The sequence below is a fragment of the Pituophis catenifer genome, unplaced genomic scaffold, assembly GCF_029215685.1.
Source record: "Pituophis catenifer annectens isolate HBS135680 unplaced genomic scaffold, rPitCat1.0.hap2 SCAF_2, whole genome shotgun sequence".
Taxonomy (NCBI): domain Eukaryota; kingdom Metazoa; phylum Chordata; class Lepidosauria; order Squamata; family Colubridae; genus Pituophis; species Pituophis catenifer.
Genome location: NW_027256882.1, coordinates 165,957,505 through 165,972,633, shown reverse-complemented (window position 1 = coordinate 165,972,633; position 15,129 = coordinate 165,957,505). Strand labels below are relative to the sequence as shown.

The 15,129-nt window shown below is 39.8% G+C and overlaps 1 protein-coding gene across 1 annotated transcript in view; it reads left to right on the top strand.

Annotated features, from left to right (window-relative positions):
• KIF5A (kinesin family member 5A) overlaps window positions 1-10,161 on the top strand; it is a 60,703-nt gene extending 50,542 nt beyond the window's left edge. Inside the window, exons 23-29 of the mRNA XM_070934982.1 lie at window positions 184-288; window positions 5,134-5,154; window positions 6,769-6,985; window positions 8,164-8,314; window positions 9,289-9,371; window positions 9,871-9,898; window positions 10,083-10,161. Of these exons, the coding sequence (XP_070791083.1) occupies window positions 184-288; window positions 5,134-5,154; window positions 6,769-6,985; window positions 8,164-8,314; window positions 9,289-9,371; window positions 9,871-9,898; window positions 10,083-10,161 (684 nt within the window). The remainder of the gene's footprint in view (window positions 1-183; window positions 289-5,133; window positions 5,155-6,768; window positions 6,986-8,163; window positions 8,315-9,288; window positions 9,372-9,870; window positions 9,899-10,082) is intronic.
• The last annotated feature ends 4,968 nt before the right edge of the window (window positions 10,162-15,129 follow it).

The following is a 15,129-nucleotide window of genomic DNA, read 5'->3' as shown; positions in this document are numbered from 1 at the left end:
TTGGAATTACAGTTCTTTGTAAGGAGGCAACTAAAGAATAAATTTTAGTGTGGACCGATCCATATAGTTTTATTTGGGCTTTGCACTGCTGGTGTCATTGCTGTTCTATCTCACAGGATCTTCCTCTGTTCCCATCTGCTTCACTGCTGCAGAGATAAATATCTTCTTGCTCCTTCTTTCCAGAGTGCGGAGTTGGAACCCGAGGACAGTGGGGGGGCTCATTCCCAGAAACAGAAGATTTCCTTTCTTGAGAACAACCTGGAACAGCTTACAAAAGTTCACAAACAGGTGAGTAAGTAGCTGAATGAGAGCCAAGCAACCACAAAGAGGGATGGAGCAGATGGAGAGAAGAAGGACAGCTAGTGAATTCAGGGCTATTTTCGCTCCTTATACAGTAGTTAGTCAATTGGATGGGAATCTTTTTCTCTGTCTCCATTCTGCAGTCACCATGTATTGTAGCAGCATTGAATGTTCATAAGGCCATCTGGATGTGCTCTCAAATTTTTTCATTCACCTAGGACTCATTTGGCACAAATCTGTACACAGACATGTTCTTCGCTTGCTTTGAAATTCACATAATGCAAGATCAATATATTGCCCAGGCCTACTCTCTGACTCTTTCTATAATAAAACTCCTGCACATATCTGCTCTCATTTAATATTAAGTTTGCTTAAATCAGGGTGGGGAATTGGTGAGCCTGATAGATATTGCTGAATGATAACTCCTGGAATTTATTTATTTATTTATTTCCCACCTTTATCATTTTTATAAACAATTCAAGGTGGTGAACATACCTAATACTCCTTCCTCCTCGTGTCCCCACAATAACCCTGTGAAATGGGTTGGACTGAGAAAAGAGTGACTACCCTAAAGTCACCCAGCCAGCTTTCATATCTAAGGCAAGACTAGAATTCACTGTCTCCTGGTTTCTAATCTGGTGCCTTAACTACTGCATCAAACTGGGTAAAAAAGTGGTCAGCTTTGATCAGGCTGCAAAGCTGGCTAGAAAATATGGTTCATCAAATTTAGAAGGCAACAGGTTTCTTCTTCCTACTTTCTCATCAAAATAGAATCACTTTTTCTAACACCAGATTTAGTGCTTATTGATCCCAAAACTCATCACAAAGTCTTGGCTAGTGCTGAGCTGTCTCCTGTTTTCTGCTAATCCATAATAATTTGCCCTTCGTACTGTATCAGTGTCCTTGATTATTTGGCAAACCAATCCTATAGATCAGACAGAGAATGGTTTGGGAGTTTAAGAGAGAAGAGTTGCATGCTCATTTCTTTTATTACCCCCCACATGAGGGTGTATTTCTGAGTGTGTAGCAATTCACAGGGATTATAGCATGTAGTTCCATGGATTTTAGGGAATCAAAAATGTATGTTTATGTTTAGATAAATTATGCTTATGTACAGAAACATGAAATATAGCATTGTAAAAAAAATAGGAAATCAATAAATCACCCTGGCTAATTCCACACAAGACAGTACACTAAGATGTTTGGTTGATTTGTGGTTCTGAATCAGTGCATTGTGTGAATCCAGCCAAAAACTGTAAGATCCATAAGGCACTCCACTATTTCCCTTCCGAAACAATAGATACTCTCCCCTACAATTATCTTTTTGATAGTTAGGGCTTATTGCTCGCCATTTCCTTACCATGTGATCAGTGATAACAAGCTGAACATATCATTTATTTTATTTATTTATATTTATTTATTTAATTTATATACTATACTGTCCATCTGTACCTTTACCTAAGTGACATCATTGATGGGACTTTTGCCAGATGCAGCAAATTATCATCTTGTTTATTTATTTATTCATGTATTATCTGTAGAGGGAGGAAGTAGATCTAAAAGGTGTCCTATGAATTTTGAAAATACATACCAGGTGAAAACACTTTACGATACAGGGTTTATAAAGTCCCAGCCTCAAGCTCTTTTGTTGATTACTTTTGCTTTCAGAGATCATGAGGTGGAATGGAAAGAAAAAAGAGAGTTGTATGTCTTCCATTATGAACAATAGGGAGACTTTTTAAATACCAGCTATAAGAATGCAGTAAAGAGAGTAGGAGCTATTGGAATCTGGCAGTTACATGTAGTCCTTGACTTAAAACCACAACTGAGCCCAACATTTCTGTTACTAAGTGAGATATTTGTTAAGTGAATTTTGCCCCATTTTACAACCTTTCTCGCCACAGTTGTTAAGTGAATTACTGCAGTTGTTAGTAACACAGTTGTTAAGTGAATCTAGCTTCCCCACTGACTTTGCTTGTCAGAAGGTCGCAAAAGGTGATCATATGATCCCAGGACACTGCAACCGTCATAAATAAGAACCAGTTGCCAAGCGTCTGAATTTTGATCACATGGCCATTGGGATGCAGCAGGGGTTGTGAAAAATGGTCAAAAGTCATTTTCTTCAGGGCTGTTGTAACTTTGAATGGTCACTAAATGAACCGTTGTAAGTAAAGGACTAGCTGTGTAAATTCCTGACCTTCCTCCCATATAGGTCAAAATTCTAAAACATCCCGAGGGGAGAGCACTTTTATCAACCTTATGATGTTCTTGCAAAATCTATAGGGGTGCAGTCTTAAATTAAAAGGCAGAAGCAATATGTATGATTGCAATTGTGCTGTTATATCCATTGAACTGGGAGTAAACCAGGGGTGAAATCCAGCAGGTTCTGGAGAACTGGTAGCAGAAATTTTGAGCAGTTCGGAGAACTAGCAAATACTACTTCTGGCTGGCCCCAGAGTGGGGTCGGAATGGAGATTTTGCAATATCCTTCCCCCAGGAGTGGGGAGGGAATGAGGATTTTGCAGCATGCTTCCCCTGGAGTGGGGTGGGAATGGAGATTTTGCAGTATCTTTCCCCTGCCATGCCCACCAAGCCACGCCATGCCACGCCCACAGAACTGTTAGTAAAAAAAAATTGGATTTCACCACTGGAGTAAACCCAGCTTGAGGAAGAATGTAGGATTGTTTCGGAAAAAGGAAATAATTCAGACCAATGTCTCCACCAAGAAACAGATCAGAAGAACAAGAGCAACAATAACAACAAAATTTAAAAGAACTAAAGGCCAAACCTTTCATTCCCAGAAGGGAGATGCACTGCTTCCAGAGCTTTGCTTTGCTGATAAAACATTGTTTATTTTGCCTTTCAGGGGAGGCAACTGAAGTGGTTTTTAAATAATGTACTTAGTACAGGTTTTCCTTCTTTGAAATTTCAGCCTCCTTCTCTTGGCCTTAGAAGTGGCTTGAGTGGTAGACGGACGCATGTTAAAAAAAAATCACAAACTACTTGAGTATTCATCTCCCCTTCTTAATTGCCTTTCCAAATAGTGGACATTTTGAAGCGGTTTTGTAAGTTTAACTACATCCTGAAATAACTCCTTGAAAAATGGTGGGTTTTTTTTTTTAGATAGATGTTTTGTGGCACAATTTGCATCTTGTGATAGTTTCAAATTAATAAAGTAAAAAGGATAAGAAAAGCTATCCAGAAATTTGTTGTAGCAACAAGGAAGATTCCAGACTGAAGGAATCATTCTCAAATAATTATGTATCCTTTTTTTTTTTTAACTGAAGAGTTGTGAGTGATGAAACACTTGAGAAATATTTATTTAGATGGAGGCAGAAAACCTGAGGAATATGCAGCTGAAGGACGAGCTCATGAAGTTTGCCTTTTTAGTAAGTCCAATCATTGATCTATTGAGTTAGTTGCGGTCAAAAACAAATACAGCCATCATACAAAAGGAGTTGGCAGCAGGCAATAGTGTGTTCCAAATTCAGTCATAAATCAAAAACAAGATGTACAGATCATATAAAAGTGAGACAGTTATAATACATGGCACATGTAATCAAAGCATTGAGAATTTGGGGACATAAGGCAACAACAAGGCAGGTATTTGAAGATGTTTCAGTGGGTCTTTCTACTGGATTCATCAATGCATGTTACACCTAAGAAGCCTGGCCTCAGGACCTCACACACTTGCTGGGCTTAGTTCTCTGTTCTTTCATACCAAGTGCACTGCAGCATGGTATTGCGGGAGTCAGTGAATCTTCTTTAGGATTTGAAGAAGTTGGGAGAAATGGGATCCATTTCAGGTTCTGCCCTAGCAAAGCTCAGTTCTCTGGGGAGGTTCTATGGCCTCCTAATAACTGTTTCCTCTTTGTCTGCTTCAGACTTGGAGCTCTCATCATCATCTGCAACCTTGTTTACTGAGATGCCAGGGTCTCAATTTGGATTTTCTGCATGCAAAGTAAAAGGTGCATCCACAAATAACGTGTACTCCCCAATAGCAGACTAAAGAACAGCTCTTTCCCTGCTTAGCTTTGATCATGATAAATTACCATTTTTGTCCCGTGGGAATTATGTCTTCTGGTACAATACAGAAAACACTCCCTACCATCTGGCTCAGCAGGAATTACCCAGCTCTCTTATCCTGGCTTTCAAATTCTGCTTCCAGTCGTATTGGTACTTCAGCACCTCTCCCTTCTGGTTCCTTTTCCCTTCCCAACAATATTTGCTATGAAACCGTGGCAGCTTTAATTGAAAATGTCACACTTGTTTCCAAGTGCAATTTGGTGAGATTTTGTAGCAGGTCTTGGAAAGTTTCAAACAATGAATGGAATGAAAATAGCAGGAACTAGAAAGAAGTGAGATGGATTTGCATTTCAGACTAAGGCCTTTCATTCCCTTATAAAATCATATATTTATTGAAGTGAGTAAATTAAGACAAGGTGGCAAAGTAGCAAGGGACGATGTCTACTTAGAATGTTGGTAGGTATTTGCTTATATCCATTCTCTGCATTGCTTCTCACAGTCATCACATATGATTTCCATTACCCTTGTTCTGTTCTCCTTCCTCCTCCAATTGTCTCTGCTTACTTTAGCTGAGTAAGATGGTAGAAAGATGCTTCTGCCACATCTCATGCTCAAAAGAGAGAATTTTCCCTATTTTCAGATCAGTAAAGGAAGGTACTACTCGGATACCAGCAGCCAGAAGCAATAGACATTGCTGGGGTGTAACTTCTTTCTCTCTGGGTTTCCAGAGCAGGGTTTAATTGGGGACTCTGCTGGTGTGCTGAGTCATGTCTGTATCCCCCTTTTCCCATTGCTGCTGTACCCTAGCTGGATCGCTGGGTCTCCAAGGTACTGTACAGCCACTCTCACATCTTCCTCTGCCTGTTGGGCTGGGCAGGAAATGTTTGCACTTGGTGACCAAATTGGGAGTACAGATATTTATTTGGGGGTGGGGGGGAGGACACTGATTGGGTGGAAAGGTCAGGTGCGCCTTTTACCATTCCACTGCCATGGCAACTCCATCCCCCTAATGACCCTTTTGCATTAGGTCATAATTTGCTGCCATGGCAACCACTACCATTGTGGCCTTCATGTCTGTACAAAGGCCTCATTCTCAGCAGCTTCATGTATGTGGAGAACTATCCATTCTCTGACCAAATTGTCCTACAAAACATCTGTCACAAAAAGAAAAAGAAAAGTTAAAGCTTAGCTGTTCCACACTAAAATCTCAACAGCAATGCTCTTTCTTCCACTACAACATTAAGTAGATACAAATAAACATCAAAATAATTAGATGAATTCCAGATAATTTCCCAGTTTGAGGCCGTATAGCCTCCTTAGTAACAACTAAAATTGATGGAAATTGAAGTCCAACACATCTAGCAGATATCAAATTACAGAAGATTGCCCTACAGTTATCTGGAAAAAACATGGTTCATAAATTCTCACTATATGCTTCACCCCCATTCTGGTTTGATATCGATCTCCGGATATGGGAACTAAATGTTATTATCTCAAACATTTTCTCTCCCTCCCTTGGAGGCTGGGCTGCCCAGTAGTTTTCCTGCCAATTCCTATTGTGCTGCTGGCTGCCCCTTGAATAATTGTTCATCTCACGCCATTAAGCTGTCACCTCATGTTGCTTAGCCACCTGGTGTTTAATTCAAGCTTACATATGGTGAGAGTTAAATGGATCATTGTGAGTCCTTGGCCTTTTATCTCCCAACCTTGCATTTCATAAAATGTTCCCACCCCAGCATGGTGCATGGCTTGGATCTGTAGCACTTGGGGCCTGCTTAATGGGAACAAGGGATGGGTGTCACCTATAAAGGACAGTGACTTATCACCAGCATCTGTGTCAACTATAGGTTGCTTTTAATAGATGTGCAACAGAGAGAACTTCAGTTGGTGTGGTATTTGGGTTATTTTTCTCCATTTCATTATAACCTGGAGCAGTGGCCGATTATGTTTAAAATGTTCTTTTTGCGTGAATTTTGAAAGCCCCCCCCCCAGCTCTGCTACTTTTCACTCAAGCATTCCTCAAGACCAGCTCCACAGGATTTTTCCATCATGGCGCTCAGAAGTAGGGCAAGAATGAACCTAAAGCTTGTTCTTGCAAATTGAGATGTTGGCTTTGAATATGCCCTTCATATTTTGCCCTGAGGGGCATATTCAAACATTCCTACAAAATCTATGATGCAAGGGGATAAGAAGCAATGTAGTAGTTCCCTTCTAAGAAAAAAAAAAACACTTCTGAGGTGTGAGATTTCCAGGTAGTTCAGATTGGGTAGAATTAGCAGATACTGTGTGTTTTTCTAGAAAGTGCAGAATGTGAGAAAGCAGGGCAGAACCATCTTGGGACCGGAGGCGAATATTTCAGGTCTTGGGGGATGGAGTTGTGCCTACCTCGTCCACTTCACCTCCATTACTCTTCTTTCCCTTTCTTGTTAACTTGGGGCCCAGCTGGTTCGTGACAATGCAGATCTGCGTTGTGAGCTTCCTAAACTGGAGAAACGTCTTCGGGCTACGGCTGAGAGAGTTAAGGCCCTGGAGGGTGCACTGAAGGAAGCCAAGGAAGGGGCAATGAAAGACAAGCGCCGCTACCAGCAGGAAGTAGACCGCATCAAGGAAGCAGTGCGCTACAAAAACAGCATGAAGCGCAACCACTCTGCACAGATTGGTAAGCAAACAAATTCTGTAGTTTAGGGGTCCATTCCTGGTGAGCATGGAGACAGTTCTCACTGGTAGCAGGTATATTGTTGATATGTGTTCTAGAAAGAAGCAAATATCATTTCTACTTGGCTGAATGTGTATGTAATGCTGTGCCATACTTTCGATTCAATTCAGCAAAGGTAGTTTGGAAGATGGGGAGTGTCACTGCTGCACCAATCTGAAATTTTGTTAAAGCAACCTATCATTTTCCACAGAAGTTTCTGCTATAGGCACACGATCCTTAAAATTTTACAAGTAGTCCTCAACTTTTACAAGTGGTCCTCATTCATTTAATGATCATTTGAAGGTACCATGACGTTGGGAAGAATGCTTTACAGTTCGTAAACTGGGTGTTGTGAAGCATCACACATACAGACCCCACAATCATGTGATCATAATCTGGGTGCTTGGGAACTTGTTTGCACTTACAACTAATTGCCAAGCGCCCCATGTTCATGTGATCACAAATTGCAATCTTGCAAATTGTGGGGAATCCGTGTAGAAGCTGGCAGGGAAGATTGCAGGCTGCTACCACTTACCACAGAGTTGAGATTCCTTCCATGCAGAAAGCTTTTTGAGAGCAAAAGGATTGCCAGCCAGGGGGGAATCTCAATTCTGCACAGAGCCGAGATTCCATTCCCCCCACCCCCCATATCTACAACCTTCAGGCAGACCTTTGAGAGCAAAAGACCTACCTGCCAAGGGGAGGGGAACTTCTCCAGCAGAAATGGAGCTCAGATCCCAAAAATCCCAGCTCCGTTCCTGCAGCCCAATTCAATAGCACCCTTCTATGCATGGAAGGGAGTAAAACTCTTCCAGTGGGGTGGAGAAATAGAACTCAGATCCTGAAAATCTTAGCTCCATGAATTAATGGTGTGTGCGTACACATACACACAGTGACTGTACATCCTTTATTATAATGGATAGTCATTTATTTCAGAAAGCTTTTCTTTAGATTTATTGAATTATTTATTTTGTTGGTTTTGCTCTTGAGTTTTGCTTTGTGAAGAAAAGTCATAAACATACAATTTTATAATCCTTATGAGTATCTTTCAGATTTTTCCCTTGTTCAGATTGTCCTTTACTCTTCCAAGGAAATACTGCATGGTTTATCCAACCAAATCTAACATTTGTTTCCTCTTGCAGCAAAACCAGTGCGACCAGGGCACTATCCAGCTTCATCTCCAACCAATCCTTACGGTGTCCGTAATTCTGATTGCATCAGCTACACCAATAGCCTCTTCCAGAATTATCAAAATGCCTACCTGAATTCTGGCGGCACTGTGCCTGACAGCTAGTGAGTATATTTGACTTCTATTTCTGTTAAATTGTGCAAACTATGATTGGCTTAAGCTGTGGTTGGCTTAAGCAAGCTTCCTAGATGAATCTATCAGTTTTTCAGGAGGTGATCTGAAGAACATTTTGCTCCATAAATCAAAGTTGAATATGTCATCATTGCATTTGGCTTACATAAAATCTGATTTAAATAATGTCATGTCTTAGTTATTGGTTGATTGCAAAGAGTAGGCCTAGGCCAACTATAATTTTATTTTTGGATCTGGACTCTGGAATTCTAAAATAATTTGAATGTGCAAGATCCACTATATATTATCATGTGGAGAAGAAGCCATGCCAGAAGAATGAATTTGTATTTGCTTATGTGCTGGCTGGTCTAACCTACTTTTAAAAATATAATCTAGGATATATCAAGTTGAGCTGGAGATATAAATTACTCACCAGATCATTGCAGTCTTCACAAATGCACAGGGGGAAAAAATAACTGGCATTAAAAACAAAACTTTTTTTAAAAAAAAAGACTGGTAAGTTTGGCTGTCATTCAAAGGTACAAGATTTAATTTGGAGAATCGGGAACAAGTTCATCCACATTGAGGATTTAATGGGATGACTATTTCCCAAACTTGACCTCTTCAGATTAAATACTCTCCCCTGGAATTTAGTACATTTAGTAATTTGAATACAAGATCTTAATAGTCATCTATTTCCTACACATTTTTACTTGAAAAGGCTTTTTAAAATAATTTTGACACACAGATCTTCTCTTCCCAGCTTTTAACGTCATATTTGGCTTCAGGGTTCTCTGTTCTATTAAAGCACACTGATCCCTAGAAGTTCCCCTCAGCTCTACGCTTCAGCACTGAGAAAAGTAGAATAGAACTGAGACAGCTAGGCACCTATAGTCCTTTTAGCATACATAACCTATTAATATCCATTCACTGTTTATATATCCCTTTTCTTTTTCCATTCATGCAGCTTTACAAATGCACCTTCTAGCAGTGGAAGCACCTCCTCCACTGCCCCTCTGACCTCCTATCAGAAGCTCAATATGGATAATGGTAGGATATTGGGAAGAAAAATAAGTGCATCCTTAAGGAGAAGGGAGGGTGCCTCTTGCTTTTCTGTTTGCCTAGACTGGGTCTGTCAGTAGCTTGAGATCATTTGGCCCCATTTAAAGGACCCACTTGGTGAGGAGGTAGTGTCTTTATAATGAAAGTCTGTTCTCACGTCCCACTATTTCTTGGTTTACAGACAGGGATGTGGTGCATGGGTTTTGTCTCACAGAACAAACAAATGGGACAGGAAAGCTGGAAAGCAAAGAAAATAAATTGAGAGATGGTTAGCTTGGTAGAAAATACTTCAGAATAAGTCTCCTTTCTGATTATCTTGTGCATGAGGTGCTGGTAGGTTTATGTTTTAAGTTTCAGTGAGGCAGCACTTTCCAGGCAAAATTAAATACACACATGAAGGGCACTGTTTGCTCCTTCAACATGTGCCCTTCCCTGAATTGTAATGCTGTTTTTTCTTTCCCTGTTCTTCCACTGGATGGGTGCACAGGAAATGCCACAGACATCAATGATAACAGGTGAGAAGCTGTATGGAGGACGACTGCCTAGCCATTGGTTCAAATCAGTTTTCTTATTTCTTCAAAGTGGTTACTTCCAGGGATAAATCATTTATTATTTTTTTTGTATACAAAAGTATGGGGAAAGCACTTAGCAGGGAGGAAAAGTTTGAGATACCATGTGTTCCCTTTTCCTCTGCTGTAGAAGTGACCTGCCTTGTGGTGTTGAAGCTGATGAGCAAGCCAAGCTCTTTCCCTTTCATCAGGAGACTGCAGCCAGCTAATAGCTAGTATCACCACCTGTCAGAGCATCTAAACTCACCATCAGGTACAGTCCATCATATGCTCTCTATCTCACCAATTTTTTTTTATTGCATCTCATAATATTTCCTTTTCTCAGGACTCTATCAGATTTGCCCTTCAGCTTCTTCCAACTGGGTAAATATTTTTCTCACAAGATTTGCTAAGGCACCTTTTAACTAAAACAGAATAAACTCTGTCCTGCACAAGGGGTATAGGGTAGGTCCTTTTTTCCCCCTTGATCCTTCACTACATAAATCCTGTTTGTGAGCTTCCAGGAGTAAGTATTCTGGCTGGCTGTCACCAAATCCATGGACTTAATGATTCAACACCAATTTTATCTCTGTAAAAACTATTGGTGAATTGCAGAACTAAATGCAGAAAGCTTCCTCCTTAATAGTTAGCTGGAGAGAAGCTTGTATATTAAGATCATTTCTACTGACTTTTCCCTCTTCCCTCTTTTCCTCATCTTGTAGTTTCTAAATGGGATGGAAGCCTCACACCTGCATGCTGCAGCCGGCTTTCCTTGACTTCTGCTACAATTGGCCCTGTCCTTGTGTCCTGCTCTCTCCGTGTCCTGTATATTTATCAGCTGCTGCTTCACTCTCACTGTTTCTCTGTCTTACTTACTTAAGTAGAGAATAATGTATTCCCTTATCTCTTTGGATCCCTGCTCCTTACTCCAGGAGGACTTGTGCCTCTCCTTTCCTGCCTCAGTTGCCTTAAGGGATGGGCTGCCAGGGAAGAACCTAGATGTAGAAGCACCCCTAATGTGCAAACAATTCTTGCTGAAGAGAAAGGGCATAAGGTATCTCCCACATGTCGTAATGACCCTTGACCTGCAGTAGAACACCACCCACCCCAATATCTTTAGGTCTTACTGTAAGAATAGAAGTTGAATACCTCCAAGTAGGTAGGCTAGAACTGTTATTGTGTACGTATTAGCTGACTTTCAGATAAGGCCTAGAGCTTTAACATCTAGTTCTTATCCTTTGGGGTAATCCCCAAAGAATATTAAATATTGGCAGCTAGCTTCACCTTTAGGAGTTTCCCATGATGCTTGAGCCTCAGCCCTTATGGACTTAAATTTCCCATTTTTCGTAGGTTGCTATGGCACTTCAGAAATGGCCTTGGAAAGTCTTCTACAGAAAGGAGATCCTGCTAGTCATTTCCTTCAGTTGATACAATGTTAGGAATGCTGCCTATGCTGAGCAGTTATTGTTTCCTCAATGGGAACAGAAGGTTCCAATGGGTGAGGACTTTATCCGTGGGGACCATAACTCCTCTACGAGCCAGCAACATGGCCTCAGGAATATAAGTGGCCCCATTTCATTCTGTAAAGGAGAAACTAGATAGTAGTTTTGCTTTTGCAGGGGCAGGGTTACAGTTTGCAGAACAGACCTGTTGGATTTGATGGATAAATTCTCTAGCAAGTCCTAACCAGCCATAACCACTGCATATCTGGGGCACAGACCGGGGCCTAATGATTCTGTAAAGTGAAACAAAAAAATTAGGCTGCTATCAACATATTTTCAGTTGTTCCCTTTTATCTCTTGATAGCTGGCTCAGGGGCCTTTCATTTGTGCTCCCATGTGTATATTTTGAGGGAACAGTGAGTCCACTGCACATCTTTAACTTAATGTCACCACTTCTGAGTCAATAGGGCAAACAGGGTTGGGAGACAGGGAAAGTGGCTTTTACAAAGGATTGCAAGCCTCTTTCCTGTCAAACACTTAAAACAGCAATAACCCTGTTTAACTGTCTTCTTGATGGTTGTTGACATCCTGTCATTTTATCCCTGTCTGCTCAGATCACATCAAATGTTGCATGTCAAGCTATTCAAAACTTTATTTAAAAAAAATAAAGAGTTAAAAAAAAACATGTTTGTGTGCTCTGTTACTGTGTTTATAATAAAAATTCCTTTAGGTGAAAAATCCTCGTGTGACTACATGGACATATCCATGCCATTTATTGGCAATTATATAAAAGAGCTTTGTAATATGTGATTTTTTTAAAAAAAAAATCCAGTCTAGTCTATGGAATTTCCTGATGATTTCCCTCCAAGGCTAACCTGGTCGGAATGTGCTTAGCTTTCAAGTCATCAGCTATCCATTAAGACTGGAAAAAAATGGGGGAGGGGGGAGTATCTGCAGTAGATCCTTATGAAACATTTAAACTAAAAGTTTACATAATAAGGTAGCTGCAGTGAATATCAGGGGGGAAAAACCCCAGAATGGGTGGTAAGAGAAAAGACCAGTAAGTGAATTACTAAAATATTATGAGTTAATTCTCAGAATGCTTTATCACCATAATAATGCTTTCAAACTGTTCATTTCTGCTCACCAGCCCAAAATACAACATTATACAGCTGGTATAATATATAATAAAAGTACAAAGTGGGGCAATCAAAATCATTAAGACTTTCCATTAATGGATGGTTATGTAATTACATATATCTAATAAGTAAAAAATATTTATTACATATATGTATTACATATAATACATATATAGGATTACATAATACATAAAATATAGGATATATTTTAGATATATCCTATTTATAACAGCTCATAGGCTCACTTCTACATGGGCTCACTTCTCATTTTATATCCATAAAAATAATGCTGTGAAATAGATTGATCTATAACAAGGTGACTGGCCCAAAATCTAAGGTGACCAGATTTTAACATTGGTAAAGAGGGACATTGTGGGCGTGGCTTATTTTGTGGGCGTGGCTAGCTGGTCATGTGACTGGGTGGGCATGGCTAGCTGGTCATGTGACCGGGTGGCCATGGCTATGTGTATAGGGTAAGGTGAACAGATTTTAACATTGGTAAGAGGGACACCATTGTGGGCGTGGCTTATTGTGTGGGCATGGCTTGGAGGCCATGTGACTGGGTGGGCGTGGCTAGCTGGTCATGTGACCGGGTGGCCATGGCTATGTGTATAGGGACTACTCAGAGGGCTGGAAAGTCATTTCTGACAGGTCCTCACACTTTTGACTGGTCCTCACACTTATGACCATCCTCACATTTATGCCCGTGCAGCATTCTTAACAACCATGTCACTCATTTCACAACTGCTTCTCTTCACCATGGTGATAAGATAGGGAAAAAAACGTAAAATGTGAGGACAGTCGTAAGTTCGAGGATTGGTCAAAAGTGCGAGGACCAGTCAAAAATAACTTTTTCAGCCCTCTGAGTAGTCCATATGCACAAAAGGACTAACCAGAGAGCTGAAAAAAGTCATTTCTGACAGGTCCTCGCACTTTTGACTGGTCCTCACACTTATGACCATCCTCACATTTATGCCCATGCAGCATTCTTAACAACCATGTCACTCATTTCACAACTGCTTCTCTTCAACATGGTGACAAAATAGGGCAAAAATGTAAAATGTGAGGACAGTCGTAAGTTCGAGGACTGGTCAAAAGTGTGAGGACCAGTCAAAAATAACTTTTTCAGCCCTCTGAGTAGTCCATATGCACAAAAGGACTAACCAGAGAGCTGAAAAAAGTCATTTCTGACAGGTCCTCGCACTTTTGACTGGTCCTCACACTTATGACCATCCTCACATTTATGCCCATGCAGCATTCTTAACAACCATGTCACTCATTTCACAACTGCTTCTCTTCAACATGGTGACAAAATAGGGCAAAAATGTAAAATGTGAGGACAGTCGTAAGTTCGAGGACTGGTCAAAAGTGTGAGGACCAGTCAAAAATAACTTTTTCAGCCCTCTGAGTAGTCCATATGCACAAAAGGACTAACCAGAGAGCTGAAAAAAGTCATTTCTGACAGGTCCTCGCACTTTTGACTGGTCCTCACACTTATGACCATCCTCACATTTATGCCCATGCAGCATTCTTAACAACCATGTCACTCATTTCACAACTGCTTCTCTTCACCATGATGACAAGATAGGGCAAAAATGTAAAATGTGAGGACAGTCATAAGTTCGAGGACTGGTCAAAAGTGTGAGGACCAGTCAAAAATAACTTTTTCAGCCCTCTGAGTAGTCCATATGCATTAAAGGATTACAGCAATAGAGAGGGATGAAGGAATGGAAATTAGAGTAGGAGTGAGGGTAAGAGAGGGAGGAAGAGAGGAGGAGAAGGAGAAAGAAAGAGGAAGTAGGGAGGAGAAAAAGAGGGTGGGGGGAAGAGAAAGTAAGAAGGAAAGAAAAGAGAGAGGTGGTAGGTTTGAGGAGAAAGATTGCTGTACAATAAAAAAGATGAAAGGGAAGAAAGCCAACCCCAAGCAAATATAAAGATATTAAGATAAAGAATGAATTGTTAAACTTTAAAGAATAAAAGAGAACAAATATGAATAAATAGCAATAATTAGAAACACACATACAAACATACAATGTATTTTCTTTGAACAGAATATTTGGCTGGTTCACAAATTTAAACAGCGTTTAGTCATTTCAATTAAATTTACAATTTCTATATTTCCTTTTTGCCATATTTATTCCTCATCTATTTTTTAAAAAAACCAATATTACCCTTCATCCTCATCTCTAATCTTAATCAAATTCAATTTTTCCCTTCTATTCTATATTATACCCCTTCCCATTGTCATCTATTTTTATATCCATCCTCACATTGTTTAATTATGTAATTATGTAATACAGTTGTTTAATACAAATTCAACATTTTAATATAAATCAATTAGTTATAAAACTATCTTTTTTGTATATTAATCAATATGAACATGAATATTCCAATTATTTCCATGCAATCCAATTTCTTACAAATCAATTAATTATATTTACCAATAATAATAAACCAAATAATTTCTCCCATATATTCCTTCGAACCACAACTTAACCATTTCTGCTTTCAACACAATATACAATTAATAGTATCTCAATTATTACAATTCCCTAGTTAAATACAGCTTTTTTTCCTTTGTGTTTTAAAATCTTGAACTCTCCTCCTAAATTTCCCA